We start from the raw sequence: 18,891 nt of genomic DNA, 5'->3' as shown, positions 1-18,891 counted from the left end.
TAAAATTCCCAGGTCAGGATGATCTGAGGGTCCATCTGAATTAATGTAGATTGATACCACTTTAATGCTTTGGAATAATGGTGAAGGCTAAAGACTTTGCAAAAACACAATTCACATGATTCCATAGCATTGAGCCATGGTTGTTAAAGTGGTGCCAAGCTGCGTTAATTCTACTATTTAGGCTGGATCTACATTGCTCTATACCTCAGGATCTGATCCCAGATTATCTACTTTGAACACAGTTATATGGCAGTGTAGACTCATATAAACCACTTCAAAGTGTAGACTCATATAATCTAGACCTGCCTTGAACCATGGGGAGAGACAGGTAAGATATAAAATTATTATTGTTATCATCATCATCATCACCACCATCATTATTATTAAAGCAGAGAATGTGGATTATCTACTTTGATAATATGCATAATATTTTTGCCTACTAACTCTTTCAGTGTTTGATTCACACTTTTGTAGCCAAAAATAGCTAGTTAATGATATTTCTGACAGAACTGACCTTCCTTTCTGGGAGTTGTAGTGCACCCACAACCAGAGAAACTGTAAACTCCACCGATGATGGATCTGGACCAAACTTGGCACACAGGATATCCAAGCTAGTTATAAACAGAACCTGAAATCACACGAACGGTTTCATAATAAAGTTATATATAACCGCAAAAACCATAAAAGCATAACAATTATTGTGTTGTTGAAGGCTTTCGTGGCCCCCTGTGGCGCAATGGGTTAAACTCTTGTGATCACAGGACTGAAGACTGACAAGTCGCAGGTTCGAATCCAGATAGAGTGCGGATGAGCTCCCTCTGTCACTCCAGCTCCCACTAGGCAAGTGAGGTTTATATATCTATGGAATGTCCAGGGTGGGAGAAAGAACTCTTGTCTGTTGGAGGTAGGTGTGACTGTTGTAATTGGCTATCTTGATGCATTTAATGGCCTAGCAGTTATGATTACTATATTACTATATTGCACTTACTTACTTATTTAGATGATTCCTCGTAGTCTGAGGATGATGGTTTTCCAAGTGTAGTATCCTAGCGGTGGGTCCGTAGGTGACTGTGGAGCCCTATTCTTGATCTGTATCTTCTCCCACAGTGAAGGCATTGGTTTCCAGGTGGAAGGTGGTCCTGGTCGGGGTTGGCTTGACGTGCCTTCCTCTTGGCACGTTTCTCTCTTTTGCCCTCCATTTGTGCCTCTTCAAATTCTGCAGCACTGCTGGTCACAGCTGACCTCCAGCTGGAGTGCTCAAGGGCCAGGGCTTCCCAGTTCTCCGTGTCTAAGATTGGCTTTGAGCATAACAGTAAATAAAGACAGGGGAGCTCCAGACAAGAAACAAGCAGGGACGGCTCGTCAGTTCTCAACAAGGATTCCCCCAGGCAGTAAGAAGCCATACTTTCAAAACTGCCAGGCCATTAAATGCATCAAGGTGGCCAATTGCAAGATTCACACCTGCCTCCAACAGACAAGACTTCTTTCTCCCACCCTGGACATTCCACAAATATATAAACCCCATTTTCCTAGTTTTCAGCAGACCTCACAACCTCCGAGGATGCCTGCCATTGATGCAGGCGAAACGTCAGGAGTGAATGCTTCTGGAACACTTACAGCAACCCATAAAAATTATTTCAACGATAAAAACATGAAACTTGGTTTAACGAGCTCCCAAAAATTCACTAACATTTCAAAAATATTTAAAAATTCAAGATTGGCTATTGCCGTTGTAGCAGCATATTATAATATTATAATATGCTGCTACAACGGCAATAGCCAATATTGAATAATTATAGGAGGAATTATTTCCTTTTAGGAGGTCAGAAAAGTACGGCTTTTATTTCCAGCTGGGGCTCTGGAGTGGAGCTTTGTCCAAAAGCATCCAGAGCAAATGATATAGGTGTTGATGGCCTTTTTATACCCTCCAATTGCAAGCAAACAAAGAACATGCTTCTACATACATTGGCATCATTCTCTACATCACTTTAGCATCACAGGAATAACAAATTCTATCTTCCAACATACAAAAGGCATGTCTCTGTGTATTTCTTTCTAGCAGAAGCTTACAGCTTACATTCATCAATCAAGGGGCCTACCTTGACCTGTCATGAGGGAGAGGTAGGCTCCTGTTTTACCAGTTTCTCTCTCTGGGATGTATAGATATCATGCCCCCCTCTTTAGCCCCCCTCTTGCTGTGCCTGGACAGCAGCTTGCTTGTCCTGTTAGCATTCTTTCTGATACAGAGAGAGCATTTCAGTGCTTGTAAAGTACATACAATTTATACATAAATCAATATCTATATTTCCAATATCTCCTCATCACCGTAATATCTGACAGCACCAGGCTAATTCGCCAAGGCTAGAGGACAATGAAAATATCTAATCAAAATAGAATCCATGATAGATAGGAGAATACATGTCTAAGAACTGGGGACCCTAGATAAAGCATCCACATCCAAATGCAACCAACTTTCTCCTTGTTAAGTACTGTTTCTGTGCAAGAATGGCAACACATGGCAATGCCTGTGTGATCCTGTGTGAGTTATATTAATTGTATTGTTTATTTTGCTTATTGCTTGTTGTTTTTATTGATGTGTTGGTGGGCTTGGCCTCATGTAAGCCGCTCTGAGTCCCTTGGGGAGATGGTGCTGGGGTGTAAATAAAATTATTATTATTATTATTATTATTATTATTATTATTATTTCCATAGGGCAGCCATGCATGGCCCTGCCCTATGTCTGCGGCAACCCTTTCCAGAAATACAGAACTGCTGAGATCTGCAGTTGAGAATCAATGCTGAGTTATGGCTTCAAATGTTAATTTTGTTTATCGTTGGTTGATAGGGAAGCAGCAGTGACCCAGAGTTTGTTGTGGCATGAAAAAGAGGAAGCATCAGCTGACGGTGCAATTAATCTGAATGTAGACCACATCTTATAGCAAACACCACGGGCAATTTTGAGTTCTGCAGAAAAGAAGGTCAAATTAGATACCAAACAGACCAGGGTTTCTAAGAAAGAGGCAACTGAAGGCAAACAGGCAAACAAATGGAATATATATCTCATGTTGGCGTTCATGGCTGGAATCACTGGCCTGCTGTGAGTTTTCCAGGCTGTATGCCCATATTCCAGAAGCATTATCTTCTGACGTTTTCACCACATCTATGGCAGGCATCCTCAGAGGTTCAAAGTAGATAATGTGAATTATCTGCTTTGAAAATCTACTTTACCTGTCTGAATATATTTCTCCCTATGAACCATCTAAGACAGTTCTCAACCTGTGGGTTCCCAGGTGTTTCGGCCTACAACTCCCAGAAATCCCAACCAGTTTACCAGATGGTAGGATTTCTGGGAGTTGAAGGCCAAAACATCTGGGGACCCACAGGTTGAGAATCACTGATCTAAGAGTTCAAGATTGTCTGGGGAGGCGCTGCTCTTGGTCCCGCCTTCTTCACAGGTGCGACTGGTGGGGACGAGAAACAGGGCCTTCACAGCGGTGGCCCCTCAGTTGTGGAATGCCCTTCTTCCTAATGCCGCAACCCCTTAATACAGTTGCTCATGTTGTGGTGACCCCCAACCATAAAATTATTTTTGTTGCTACTTCAAAACTGTAATTTTTGCTACTGTTATGAAGCATAATGTAAATATCTGATATACAGGATGTATTTTCATTCATTGGACCAAATTTGGCAGAAATACCCAATATGCCCAAATTTGAACAGTGGTGGGTTGGAGATTGATTTTGTCATTTGGGAGTTGTAGTTTCTGGGATTTGTAGGCGAACTACAAATAGTTCACCTACAATCCACCAACTCAAAGAGCATTCTGAAATCCACCAACAATGGAATTGAATGAAACTTGGCACACAGAACTCCCATGACCAACAGAAAATACTGTTGGGCATTGATCTTGAGTTTTGGAGATGTAGTTCACCTACATCCAGAGAGCACTGTGGACTCAAACAATGATGGATCTGGACAAAACTTGGGCACAAATACTCAATATGCCCAAATGTGAACACTGATGGTGTTTGTGGAAAATAGACCTTGACATTTGGGAGTTGTAGTTGCTGGGACTTATAGTTCACCTGCAATCAAAGAGCATTCTGAACCCTACGAATGACAGAATTGGGTCAAACTTCCCACACAGAACCCTCATGATGAACAGAAAATACTGTGTTTTATTATGGTTTTGGCGACCACTCTGACACCCCCTCGCAACCCCACAGGAGTCCTGACCCCCAGGTTGAGAAACGCTGAATTATACACATACATAAACATTAAAATCATTTATCTCGACATTAAAATCTACTATTTAAAACCGTCTCGATTATCCGCATCAAATCTAGTTGGCATGGTAAGGTTTCCTATTGCTGTCTTATCCCAAAAGCTTGGTCCCACAGCCAAGTTTTTACCATCCTTCTGAAGGACAGGAGGGAGGGGGGTTGATATAATCATGGGAGTTGTAGTTTTACGAGGTCTTCCTCCTTCTCTGCCCAAGAGTGATGGTGCCTCACCAGTCTACAACTCCTACAATCACATACCATTGAGGCAGCTAAACTATTATCAAACTTTTTTTTTTGTCATGTCAGAAGCGACTTGAGAAACTGCGAGTCGCTTCTGGTGTGAGAGAATTGGCCGTCTGCAAGGACGTTGCCCAGGGGACGCCCGGATGTTTTTTATTATCAAACTGCATTAATTCTACAAGGAGCCCCCGGTGGCGCAGTGGGTTCAACCCCTGTGCCGGCAGGACTGAAGACCGACCGGTCACAGGTTGGAATCCGGGGAGAGGCGGATGAGCTCCTTGTATCAGCTCCAGCTCCTCATGCGGGGACATGAGAGAAGCCTCCCACAAGGATGTTAAAAACATCAAATCATCCGGGCGTCCCCTGGGCAACATCCTTGCAGACGGCCAATTCTCCCACACCAGAAGTGACTTGCAGTTTCTCAAGTCACTCCTGACACGACAACAACAACAACAACAAAAATTCTACAGTGGAGATGCTCCTTTAACTGCCCTGGCTCAATGTTATACAATCCTGGGAGTTGTAGTTTGGCGAGGCAAGCCCACAACACTCTTTGACAGAGAAGAGAAGAGCTTGTCAACTATGTCTTTGAATGCAGTCAAATTGCCTTCATTCTTCAGTGTGGAACCAGCCCTTGTTCAATGTTGGGGCGGAAGCCGGGCAAAACTCCTGCTTCGGCAGCGTCAGTAGCGAAGACTGAGCATGCCCGGCGGAGACCAGCGACGCATGCGCAGTAGCAGGAAGCTCTCTTGCTCTGCAGCTTGCAGGCGGGACAGGAGAAAGAGGTGAGGATGCGTGTCGTTGGCGTAACGTGAGAACACAGAGTTGGGGGAGGTTGGGGTGGAGGGGAAAAACACCCCAAGGGGCTTTTGTTTCCAGATCTCTTACAAAAGTAAGCTTTTCCAGAGGCTTTTAGTATTTTCCTTGTTATTATTATTCATTTATATCCCAAAGCTGTAACTCTATTGTAGAATGAATGCAGTTTGATTGCTATGGCTCAATGCTATATTGTAGTATAGTTTGGTAAAGCACCACCCTTCTTTGGCAGAGAAGGCTTTGCAAAACTATAAATCCCAAAATCCCATAGCATTGAGCCATGTTCAGATGATGTCAAGCTGCATTCATTCTAGATGCACCACAAGATTGTGATTCCCAATCTTTTTTTCAGGTATTTTGGACTTTATTTTCCAGAAACCTGCAAAACTATAACTCCCAAAATCCCATAGCATTGAACCATGTTCAGGTGATGTCAAACTGCATTCATTCTAGATGCACCACAAGATTGTGATTCCCAATCTTTCCCCCCCCCCCAGGTATTTTGGACTTCATTTTCCAGAAACCTGCAAAACTATAACTCCCAAAATCCCATAGCATTGAGCCATGTTCAGGTGATGTCAAACTGCATTCATTCTAGATGCACCACAAGATAGTGATTCCCAATCTTTCCCCCCCCAGGTATTTTGGACTTTATTTTCCAGAAACCTGCAAAACTATAACTCCCAAAATCCCATAGCATTGAGCCATGTTCAGGTGATGTCAAACTGCATTCATTCTAGATGCACCACAAGATAGTGATTCCCAATCTTTCCCCCCCCAGGTATTTTGGACTTTATTTTCCAGAAACCTGCAAAACTATAACTCCCAAAATCCCATAGCATTGAGCCATGTTCAGGTGATGTCAAACTGCATTCATTCTAGATGCACCACAAGATTGAGATTCCCAATCTTTTTCCCCCCCAGGTATTTTGGACTTCATTTTCCAGAAACCTGCAAAACTATAACTCCCAAAATCCCATAGCATTGAGCCATTTGCAAGTGATGTCAAACTGCCTTAATTCTACAGTGTAGATGCATCACAAGAGATTGATTCCCAATCTCCCCCCCCCCCCCCCAGGTATTTTGGACTTCAGTTTCCAGAAATCTCAACTTCCTGGGTCAATTATCAGGGATTTTGGGAGCTGAAGTCCCAAAATATGGAAGGCCAGAATTTGTGGCTGCATCTACACAAGGCATGGGCAAACTTGGGCCCTCCAGGTGTTTTGGACTTCAACTCCCACAATTCCTAACAGCCGGTAGGCTGTTAGGAATTGTGGGAGTTGAAGTCCAAAACACCTGGAGGGCCCAAGTTTGCCCATGCCTAGTGTAGATGCATTATAATATAATATAATAATTATTGTACTATAATAATGTAATAAAATAATATATGTTATAATATAATATTATATTATTATATTGTAATAATTATTACATTATTAGATTATGATTATATTATATAGAAGCTGTATCCACCACGTGTTGCTGTGGCCAATCTTCCCTCCCTCTTTCTCTCCTTCCTTCCCTCCCTTTTTCCTTCCTTCCCTCTTTTTCTTTCCTTTCTTTCTTCCTTCTCTACCTGTTTCTTTCCTCCCTTTCTTTGCTCTTTAGTTTCATCCTTCCTTGTCTCTTTCCTTCCTTCCCTCTCTCTTTCCTTCCTTATTTCACTTTTTATTTCCTTCTCTCCTTCCTTCCTTCTTTACCTTTCTTTCCTTTCTTTCTCTTTTTCTTTCTTTCTCTACTTTTCTTTCCTTCCTTCTCTCCTTTCCTCCTTCTTTCCCTCTTTCTCTCCTTCCGTCCTTCCTCCTTTCTGAGTATATGTGTTTTGTGTGTATATATGTCCATATATGTTTGTATATATTTGTGTATATGTGTATATATGTGTGTTTGTGTGTATATGTGGTTTTGCGCATGCGTTGTAATGTATTTAAACCACTGAGCTGCTGAACTTGCTTACCGAAAGGTTGCAGGTTTGAATCTGGGGAGCAGGGTGAGCTCCCGCTGTTAGCTTCAGCTTCTGCCAACCTATCAGTTCGAAAACATGCAAATGTGAGAAGATCAATAAGTACTACTCCGGCGGGAAGGTGACGGCGCTCCATGCAGTCATGCCAGCCACATGACCTTGGAGGCATCTATGGACAACGCCGGCTCTTTGGCTTAGAAATTGAGATGAGCACCAACCCCCAGAGTCAGACACGACTGGACTTAATATCAGGGGAAAACCTTTACTTTTACCATTATTAATAATAATAACAACAACAACCACTTTATTTATACCCCACCACCATCTCCCCAAGGGACTCGGAGGGGCTTACATGAGGCCAAGCCTGACAACACATTAATAACACAAAAAGCAATAAGCAAAAAACGATACAATTAATATAACTCACATATAAACAATAACACGCAAGGATTTAAAAAACCTATGGCCGGGCCAGATGTAATAGTTTAAAATTTTAAAAATATACATTAAAATAGAATACTTTATATGTGTGTGTTATATTATTATTATACTATATTATAATTATATTAATATATGCTATAATATTATTATGATGGCACAGGAGACATGGTGGAACTCTGTCTTCCTGGCTTCCCCCTCTTCACTCTGGAATCTACCCTGTCATACAATCCAGTTCAAAGCAGATAATCTGGATTGTATATGGCAGTGTAGAAGGGGCCAAAGATCAATGGAAACTATACAATAGGTGACTTTGAGGGAAGGGAGAATGAATGGATGACCCACACATGATCTGAATTATTCTCATGTCCCATTTTCTCTGTTTTCAGGAATGTCAGCTTGTGGTCTGCATGTATAATGGGGTGCAGGCCACAAGGGAAGGCGAGAGTCCCCTCCATGAACACAGCTTGAAAAAGTAGAACGTATCATTCTAGAATCTAATTTCTTGCCTGCCCACCTGTACAGAGACCTCATTCATCTCCTGGAGCAGTCCTTTGCCAATCTTGCCTCTCTGTGTCCTTCTTTACCAACACTGATTTGCTCTATACTCTGGAGATGGCGTCAGAAGAGAAGGAGAGAGGCCAGGGGCACAGCAAATGGGACTGGGGATGCCTGGGCACCCGGGAGCGTCTAGAAGAAGTCTACCTCAGGGGCCAAAGCCGAGAAGAACGCAGTGAGTTCTGGACCTTCTTTGAGCGGCTGGAGCGCTTCCGCAGCCTCAAGGCCACTCAACGTCTGACAGAGAAAGGCCACCGGGCGCCCAAGTCCGAACTCAGCCCTGTGGCAGGGCTGCCACAGGAATACGACTCCCGTTACCGTACCAACCTGTGGCTGCCCACAAAAGAGGTGTCTGGCTTGGACTCAGAACAGGTGCGGGCCTTCCGCTTGGCATTGCTCCACTTCCTGGACTTCCGACAGAAACAAGGCTTCGCCCGCCTGGCCCGGTTGCAGCGGGAGCGGGCCGCTTTGCCCATTGCCCGTTACAAGGACCGGTTGCTGAAGGCAGTGGCCAGTAGCCAGGTGGTGGTGGTGGCTGGGGACACCGGCTGCGGCAAATCCACCCAAGTGCCGCAGTACCTTCTGGATGCCGGCTATGCGCATGTGGCCTGCACTCAGCCCCGGCGCATCGCCTGCATTGCTCTGGCTAAGCGGGTGGCATATGAGAGTCTGCAGCAATATGGAGACCAGGTGAGGTATTGCAGGAAATGACTTCTTGGCCTGGAGGTGGTGCATACAAGCGCACCTGGGAGCATGTACTAATAGCAGTTATAAAATAGCAACAGCATTATAACAAGTGATCTTTAAAGGTTTATGTTGGAAATAGCAACCTTCCAATCCTTTCACTATTGATATGTTAAATAATGTATATATTTGCTAACCTGTATTCTATGTGTATGTTGATTTGCCAGTTTGACTAATCTCTTTAGTGTGGGAGGGATTATAGACATGTGATTATACTGAGCATGTGTAGACTCAGAACTCCATTTTGCATCAGACCTCATTAGAGGATGCATTTTTGTGTTTGGTCTTCAATGAAAGCAGTTGCTGTTTGGACTTCACTAGAGAAGTGTAAGATTATGGACTTCAGTCAGTACAGCCACACTTAAAAGACTATGGACTATTAAGAATTATATCCTGTTTACTCAACCCAGAGAAACCTACATCCTATTTATAACTGAACTTCAATAAGAAATGTGCCTGCATGGTGAATTACAAGATATGTTATTTTTTAAAGACTGTTTATTTTAAATCTCTGAGTGCATATTTTAACTAAGGGGTTTCAAGGGAGTGTATATCTTTTTGGCAACTGTAAATTTCATCTTCAAAGAAACAACCATCCTCTGCTAACCCAATATATTTTTTGTAGTGGCATGTCTTTATCCTTGGCAGTTTAAAGACATGGTTCTTCAATTTAACAGCCGAGTTACCTATGTGCCATTACACGAATGCTTATGAATATCATTTGTTCAAAGAGTTGACTTCTAAAAAGGCCATGCTTTTCTTGACTAGTGGTTTTCAAAAGGTGGTCTTTATGTTCATGGAGACTCACATTTGCCAAATGGATGTGACATCATTTTTCCCTTTTCAGTAAGGTTATGGTGTAGTTATTTCCAATAGATTATGGAATTTCCAATCGTTTATCCATCCCAAGCTATATAATTCTTCAGTTCTCTTGACAAACTGGGTGCTTCCTGTAGAGCAGGGCTTCTTAAACCTTTTCCACTAAGAACTCCTCTTGGCCTAAGAAAGTTTTATGTGACCACAAGCTTGTAGATATATAGAATAATATAGAATAATTTTATTGTCATTGTACATCGAAATTCAATGCCATCCCCAATCATATTATATATATAGAATTAGGAAACAAAGCACCCATCCTTCCACATTCTAATCACTATTGTACAACCCCTAATGTCACATCATTGTGAAACCATAGAGTTCAATATAGTCACAGCTCTAGTATAAAAGCTGTTTCTCAGTCCTTGTTTTTGTCATCCTATAGAATATGTAGAGTGAGATGGACCCTTAAGAATGTTTTGAGCTTTCTTAAGGGTGCAGGAATTATAAAATTGTATAAAATTCCAAAGAGGGGAGAGGGCAACCAAGAAGTTTCTGGAAAGTAGTGATAACCCTCTGGAGTGCTTTCCTATCTGCCGGTGTGCAATTAACAAATCCTATGCAGATGCAATAGGTTAGAACACACTGTATATTACAGCGGTAGAAAGTTACCAGCAGTTTTTCTTTCAATTGCTGCTTCCTTAAAAGTCTCAGGTAATGTAATCTCTGCTGGGACCTCTTAACCAAGGCTGCAGTGTTGTTATTGATCTAATCCTATTGGAAGGCAGAATAGGGTTGGATCAGGCATGGTCAAACTTCAGCTCTTCAGGTGTTTTGGACTTCAACTCTTACGATTCCTAACAGCTGGTAGGCTCTTAGGAATGATAAGAGTTGAAGTCCAAAACACCTGGAGGGCCAAAGTTTGCCCATGCCTGGACTCTGTAGTCTGTAGTAGGATTCTATGATTGTATGAGTTTTGGACAGATGACAACATGTGGGGATGTGAGTACCTCTGTGTTCTCTATATGGGAAATTCAGAGCTGCCCCTTCCTCCTCCTCCCCCTCCTCCTCCACATGCAGGTTGGTTACCAGATCCGCTTTGAGAGCACGCGCTCATCTGCCACACGGATCGTTTTCCTGACAGAAGGCCTTCTCCTGCGCCAGGCCCAGCGAGAGCCCACATTGCCCAGCTACCGTGTGCTGATTGCCGATGAGGTCCATGAGCGCCACCTCCATTGTGACTTCCTCCTGGGTGTCCTCCGCCGCCTGCTGCCCGGCCGCCCTGACCTCAAGTTGGTGCTCATGTCGGCCACCATTAACATCCGGCTCTTTGCTGACTACTTTGGTGGCGCTCCAGTGGTACAGGTCCCAGGGCGGCTCTTCCCAATCACGGTGAGGTGGATCAGTGGGATCAGATCCTTGACCAGGGCATAAGTTTGTGATGCAAGTACCTTTAGGGCTGGAGAACAAGTAGGGATTGTGATGTATGACTCAGTTTCCCTTCTACAGAGTAGGAATTTTGTTCTTCATTGAATCTTCTGAAGCTGTTTCATTCTGTGACCTTTTCAGAAAATTTGGGGAATGGTGTGGTTAAAATTTTTATTAAATACTAGCCATCCTCTGCCATGTGTTGCTGTGGCCCAGTCTGTGTATATGTGCTTTGTTGTGTGTATATGTGTGTACGTATTTGTGTATATGTGCATATCTATATAAATAAAAAGTAATGTTCGTTTGTGGGATTAACAGAACTCAAAAACCACTGGACGAATTGACATCATATTTGGACACAAGACACAAGACACCTAACAACCCAATGTATGTTCTTCACTCAAAAAATTGATTTTGTCATTTGGGAGTTGTAGTTGCTGGGATTTATAGTTCACTTACAATCAAAGAGCATTCTGAACCTCACCAACAATGGAATTGAACCAAACTTGGCACACAACAGAAAATACTGGAAGGGTTTGCTGGGCAGTGTCCTCTGGTTTGGGAGTTGTAGTTCACCTACTTCCAGAGAGTATTGTGGACTCAAACAATGATGGATAATAAAATAATAATAAACCTTTATTTATACCCCGCTACCATCTCCCGAAGGACTTACAAGAGACCGAGCCCAAATACATCAATAAACAACAATAACAATAATACAACAATAAATGAACTCAAAAGCAAAGCAATAAAAACAAAGCAATAAACATTAACAAAAACACCACGATGCATTAAAACCTGGACTGGATCTCGACTAAACTCTATATGCTCAAATGTGAACACTGGTGGAGTTTGGGGAAAATAGAATCTTGACATTTGGGAGTTGTAGTTGCTGGGATTTATAGTTCACCTACAATCAAAGAGCATTCTGAACCCCACCACCGATAGAATTGGGCCAAACCTCCCACACAGAACTCCCATGACCACCAGAGTGGGTCACAGCAAGGCGTGGCAGGGGACGGCTAGTATATATATATACACACACACACACACACACACACACACACACACACCGTATATACTTGAGTATAAGCCGAATATAAGCTGAGGCACCTAATTTTACCCACCCCCCCAAATTGAGAAAATGTTTTGGGAAAACATTTTGACTCAAGTATAAGCCAAGGATGGGAAATGCAGCAGTTACTGATCAATTTCAAAATGAAAATAGATATCAATAAAATTGCATTCATTGAGGCATCGGTAGGTTTAATGTTTTTGAATATTTACATAAAACTGTAATTTAAGATAAGGCTGTCCAACTCTGATGAAACCATTATTCTCACCTTCTTCAATGTAAATGTGCTTATGTATCCTTGCAATAATAATAAAGAGAATAAGATAACTGTAATAATAATAATAATAATAATAATAGAGTAAAATAATAGAAATGTAATAATAAGAGTTACAATAGAGTAAAATAATAAATGTAAATAATAAATGTAATAACAATAATAAAGTAAAATAATAAATGTAATAATACTAATAGAGTAAAATAATAAATGTAATAATAATAATAATAATAATAACAACAGAGTAAAATAATAAATAACCTTGACTCAAGTATAAACCGAGGGGGACTTTTTCAGCTTAAAAAAGAGCTGAAAAACTAGGCTTATACTCGAGTATATACAGTATGTGGTTTTGCACATGAGTTGTAATGTATTTTTAATTTTTGGCTTTTTAAGTCCCTTCCGTTGTGCTTTTCAGTGTTTTTATGAGCGATGGTCACTCATTGGCCTGATAGGTGTATTGTGTCCAAATTTGATGTCAATTCGTCCAGTGGTTTTTGAGTTATGTTAATCCCACAAACTAACGTTACATTTCTATTTGTATAGATAGGGTTGGGATGGGTGCAGACCATGGCAAGAGGTCATTGCTTATGTGTGGGGCATAGATTTTGAGTCTTACTGGGGGGCTGCCTTTCTTTGTCCTTTGCCCCACTCTCCAATTTTTTCAGGCTTTCAGCAGCAGTTCTCTTATGAACACACATCAATTTCACTTTGACAGTTTTTATAGAAATCCTAAGATCTTAAATTTGAAAATAAAAAGCTTAATGGACTTCTGTATGAGTCTATTAAACTGAGAAATACAGATGTTAATTAAAAAAAACTTAGATTCACATTAGGAATGATTGCCCAAGGCCACTGGATGACATTCTCCCCAAATATTATTTTAATAGCCAATAATGTTGAAATTAGATGGTTAGGATACTCTTTAGTGATCGGCCCCAGAGAACAAGTGACAAATTCTTCCACAAAATAGATCTGATGAGGAAAAAATGGAGACTGGTGAAAGGGGAAAATACATCCCCAGATGAGGTTTGGAAGGCATTTTAGCTGTCTGACTCAAAATGTTTTGGTTTTCTTATCTGAGCTGATTCTTTCACTTCAAATGGGCATATTATTAGTTTTGGATAAAATGTTTGCTGAAACGCATTGATGATCATCCTGGAAAGAAGTGACGAGTGGAGGGCCATCAGCACGGTTCCGTCCTGGGCCCGGTCCTGTTCAAGATATTTATTAATGACTTAGATGAAGGGTGAGAAGGCATGATCATCACGTTTGCAGATTGGGAGGGATAGCCGATACTCCAGAAGACAGGAGCAGAATTCAAAATGATCTTAACAGATTAGAGAGATTATTGGCCAAAACTAACAGGGACAAATGCAAGATACTCCACTTAGGCAGAAAAAATGAAATGCAAAGATACAGAATGGGGGACGATGCCTGGCTCGAGAGCAGGACGTGTGAAAAAGATCTTGGAGTCCTGGTGGACAGGAAGGTGAACATGAGCCAACAATGTCACGCGGCAGCTAAAAATGCCAATGGGATGTTGGCCTGTATAAATAGGAGTCTAGTGTCTAGATCCAGAGAAGTCATGCTGCCCCTCTATTATATTCTGGAATCACACTGTGTCCAATTCTGGGCATCACAATTGAAGGGAGATGTTGACAAGCTGGAATGTGTCCAGAGGAGGGTGACTAAAATGATAAACTGTCTGGAGAACAAGCCCTGTGAGGAGCGGCTTAAAGAGCTGGGCCTGTTTAGCCTGCAGAAGAGAATGCTGAGAGGAGACATGATGTGGGCCGTGTATAAGTATGTGAGGGGAAGTGATAGGGAGGAGGGAGCAGGCTTGTTTTCTCCTGCCCTGGAGACTAGGATGTGGAGCAATGGCTTTAAACTGCAGGAATGGAGATTCCACCTGAACAATAGGAAGAACTTCCTAGCTGTGAGAGCTGTTCAGCAGTGGAACTCTCTGCTCAGGAGTGTGGTGGAGGCTCCATCTTTGGAGGTTTTTAAGTGGAGGTTGGATAGCCATCTGTCCGTGGTGCCTTGAATGAGATTTCCCTGCTTCTTGGCAGGGGGTTGGACTAGATGGCCCACGAGGTCTCTTCCAAATCTATGATTCCATGAACTTTCTTGTTGTAGGAGCCTGTCCATATACTTTCCATGTTATTTCTTCTTCTGGTACCAGTTATTTTTATTAAAGAAGCAATGCCAAAGAATGCACCTACTTTGAATAACAGGTTGAGTATCCCTTATCTGAAATGCTTGGAGCAAGATATGTTTAGGTTTGGGGAGTTTCTGGATGACATTATTTTTATATTCATACAAATTGTGTTCTTGGAGATAGGATCCAAGTATAAATGTGAAACTCATGCATGTTTCATGTAAACCTACATTATAAACTCAGCCTGAAGGTCATTTTATACATAATATTTTAATAACGTTGGGCATAAAACCAAACTTGTGTGTATTGAACTATCAGAAAGCAAAGGTGTCACTATCTCAGCCACTCAAATAGGAAATTTTGGCTTGTGGGATATTTTTGCTAAGGGTTCTTAACCTGTACTTGTAAAAAAAACAGAAACATAGCTTAAAGAAATGGTTTTCTTTCTCAAGTGTTGGCAGCTGGAACCTCTAAAAAGAAAGCACAAATAATCTAAGTTAAATATAGACCTAACTGTATAGCATACCTCTTGTTCCACTTTCCTGGTGCAGGTTTTATATGAACCTATCCGTCCAGAGGAAAGTGCCAGTGGACGTAAAGAGCGGCTGGACCCTCGGCCTTACCTACGTGTCCTCCAAGCCATTGATCACAAATACCCTCCCGAGGAAAGAGGGGATTTGCTCATCTTCCTTAGCGGTGTGGCTGAGATTGGGGCCGTGATGGAGGCTGCGCAGACTTACGCCACTCACACTCAGCGCTGGGTGGTCCTTCCTCTTCACAGCACCCTCTCAGTGGCTGAGCAAGACAAGGTGGGTCCGTGGCCTGAGTGGCCAGGCTTGGGGTCATTTCAGTCTAACTCAGGGGTCCTTAAACTTTTAAAACACAGGGCCAGGTCACAGTCCCTCAAACTGCTGGAGGGCCAGATTATAATTTGAAAAAAAATATGAATGAATTCCTATAGAAACTGTACATATTTTATTTGTAGTGCAAAAACACTTAAAAACAATACAATAATGAAAAGGAAGAACAATTGTAACCAATATAAACTTATTATTATTTCAGTGGGGAGCGTGGGCCTGCTTTTGGCTGATGAGATAGAATTGTTGTTGTTGTTGTTGTTGTTGTTGTTGTGTGCTTTCAAGTCATTTCAGACTGAGGTTGACCCTGAGTGAGGGCCAGGTAAATGACCTTGGAGGGCTGTACCTGGCCCTCGGACCTTAGTTTGAGGACCCCTGGTCTCCAATTTACGGCACTATGATTCACTTTATTTATTTATTTATTTATTGTATTTGTATACCGCCTTTCTCAGCCTTTTGGCGACTCAAGGCGGTTTATAGGCAACAAGTAATATACATAATATCAAAATGCACATAAAACATTAAATACAATATAAAACCACAACAGAAATAATAAGCAACAGCCAGGAGACAGGTGTTTTTGAAGTCTCTTCCTCAGTCCCCTTTCTCCTCTTAGCTAGCCTGAGGGCGGGCAAGCGCGGAGAAGCAGCAGGATTTCCTCCTTCTCCTCCTGAGGTGGCAGGCAGATGTAGTAAGCAACAGCCAAGAGAAAGGTGTTTTTAAAGTTTCTTCCTCAGTCCTCTTCCTCCTCTTAGCTGGCTTGGGAGGGGGAGAATAGCAACAGGATTTCCTCCTCCTCCTCCTGAGGTGGCAGGCAGATGTAGTAAGCAACAGCCAAGAGACAGGTGTTTTTAAAGTCTCTTCCTCCTCTTAGCTGGCGCGGGGGCAGGGAGAAGTATCAGGATTTCCTCCTTCTCCTCCTGAGGTGGCAGGCAGATGTAGTATTGTTGCTGGGGGCGGGATGGCCAACTGTCGGGTGCTTTGAATGAGATTTTCCTGCTTCTTGGCAAGGGGTTGGACTGAATGGCCCATGAGATCCTTCCAACTCTGATTCTTTTGCATTTTTCTCTTTCTTTTGATGTGGGGTGAGAGATAAATATTGTAATAACTTTTTCTGGCAGGTGTTTGACTTGCCTCCCCCAGGAGTCCGTAAATGCATCGTCTCCACCAACATTGCTGAAACCTCTGTGACCATCGATGGTGTCCGGTTTGTTGTAGACTCAGGTGAGAGCAAGTCATCATAAGCTTTGTCTGTCTTTTGTCCCAGCCTTCATATGGGTCTGGCAGGTTAGGGGAACATGAATAGGTCAGCAAATTTCGTGCCTGTTTGCAACATGAGCTGAGCTGGCTACCATCCCCCTTAGTTATGCAACTTTAAATACTTACCCTTTAAAAAAATCTATGTATAATTATACATAACTGCAACTTAAAAATTTACACTTCACCACAGACTGGATGGCCTTGAGTATTTCCTGTTGGTCATGGGGGTTCTGTGTGGGAATTTTGCCCCAGTTCTGTTGGTGGGATTCAGAATGCTCTTTGATTGTAGGTGAACTATAAATCCTAGGAACTACAACTCCCAAATGTCAAGGTCTATTTCCCCCAAACTCCATATGTGTTCATATTTGGGCATATGGTATATTTGTGCCAAGTTTGGTCCAGATCCATCATTGTTTGAATCCACAGTGGTGTCTGGATGTAGGTGAACTACAACTGCCAAACTCAAGGGTCAATGCCCACCAAACTCTTCTAGTGTTTTCTGTTGGTCATGGGAATCCTGTGTGCCACGTTTGGTTCAATTCCATCATTGGTGGAGTTCAGAATGCTCTTTGATTGTAGGTGAACTATAAATCCCAGCAACTGCAACTCCCAAATGACAAATCAGTTTTTTTGAGTGAAGGACATACATTGGGTTGTTAGGTGTCTTGTGTCCAAATTTGGTGTCAGTTCGTCCAGTGGTTTTTGAGTTATGTTAATCCCACAAACAAACATTACATTTTAATTTATATAGATTAAATAACATCACAGGCTCCAACGTGGCTTGCAGGTAAGCCCTTCCACTGTTTCCTTCTTACATCTGATGTGTCCCTCTCTCTTGTAGGGAAGGTGAAGGAGCTCAGCTACGACCCCAAAGCCAAGCTGCAGCGGTTGCAGGAATTCTGGATCAGCTGCGCCAGTGCGGAGCAGCGCAAGGGCCGTGCGGGTCGGACGGGGCCTGGGGTCTGTTACCGGCTCTATGCCGAGTCAGATTATGATGCCTTCGCCCCTTACCCTGTGCCCGAGATCCAACGAGTGGCACTAGATGCCTTGGTTCTTCAGGTACGCAGAAAACGTTGTGTGAAAAATGGTTCTGCTTCCCTCTGCATTCACTCACCACTGAGCAGACAGACCCCAACATAACCAGCTATAAGACTTTTCTCATAGTGGTGTGCGGACACGTCTCAGAGAGTGGGTTCTTTCCTCCTCTTGGCTGCTGATTGGTTTGTCTGGATGCCACCAAAATGAGGCATGTGTTTCCCTATCGTATCTATCTGTGCTCCTGAAAGGAAGAAAGAGCTCTGGAAATGCCTTTCGTGATGCAATCTGTATTTTGGATACCGTGGAGGACGATGGCAGGCAAACGCTTCGAAACTTTTCAGACCTTTTCAGGTTGGGCACAACAGGGCAGAAGAAGGACCTCATCTAGTTTGCTAGCCTTGCACCAGAATGTGTGTGCTTATAGCAGAAGGTGGATAAAATAAACCTTATCTATCTATCTATCTATCTATCTATCTATCTATCTATCACCCTACTAGCATATATCTAGCATATATCTAGTATTTATGCATTTCTCCCAGTATAGAATCCAAAGAGGGTAATGATATAATTTAAAAGATCACTAGAAAAAGAAAATATAAGGAACTACAACAGACTGTCTTCATGATGGATCAATTAAAATAATATTGGAAATAAAGGTTCAACTATTCCCAGAGTGTGGGGAGTGAGAGGGAGGGGGTAAAACTGATTGATATAAGTAGTAGATATGCATGGAAATGGAAAGGTCAAGAGAATAGGATGTACCAGAACAAAGGAGAATTCAATGGAAAATCGTTGTCTGTTTATTTCTTCTGACAGTGATGTGATTGTAAATTGAGATATCCTACATGCATTGTCAATGAAAATAATAATAATAATAATTTATTGTTGTTGTTATTGTTGAAGACTTTCATGGCTGGAATCACTGGGTTGCAGTGAGTTTTCT

At 42.2% G+C, this 18,891-nt stretch overlaps 1 protein-coding gene across 1 annotated transcript in view; it reads left to right on the top strand.

Moving 5' to 3' along the window:
- The first annotated feature begins 5,247 nt into the window (after nt 1-5,247).
- LOC132780152 (probable ATP-dependent RNA helicase DHX34) overlaps nt 5,248-18,891 on the top strand; it is a 34,730-nt gene continuing 21,086 nt past the window's right edge. Inside the window, exons 1-6 of the mRNA XM_067461897.1 lie at nt 5,248-5,308; nt 8,127-8,985; nt 10,936-11,247; nt 15,345-15,602; nt 16,772-16,874; nt 17,752-17,969. Coding sequence (XP_067317998.1) covers nt 8,353-8,985; nt 10,936-11,247; nt 15,345-15,602; nt 16,772-16,874; nt 17,752-17,969 — 1,524 coding nt within the window. The 5' untranslated portion in view covers nt 5,248-5,308; nt 8,127-8,352. The remainder of the gene's footprint in view (nt 5,309-8,126; nt 8,986-10,935; nt 11,248-15,344; nt 15,603-16,771; nt 16,875-17,751; nt 17,970-18,891) is intronic.

The sequence above is a fragment of the Anolis sagrei genome, chromosome Y (genome assembly GCF_037176765.1).
Source record: "Anolis sagrei isolate rAnoSag1 chromosome Y, rAnoSag1.mat, whole genome shotgun sequence".
NCBI lineage: Eukaryota > Metazoa > Chordata > Lepidosauria > Squamata > Dactyloidae > Anolis > Anolis sagrei.
Note: the sequence above shows the minus strand (reverse complement) of the source record. Positions and strands in the feature narration are given on the sequence as shown.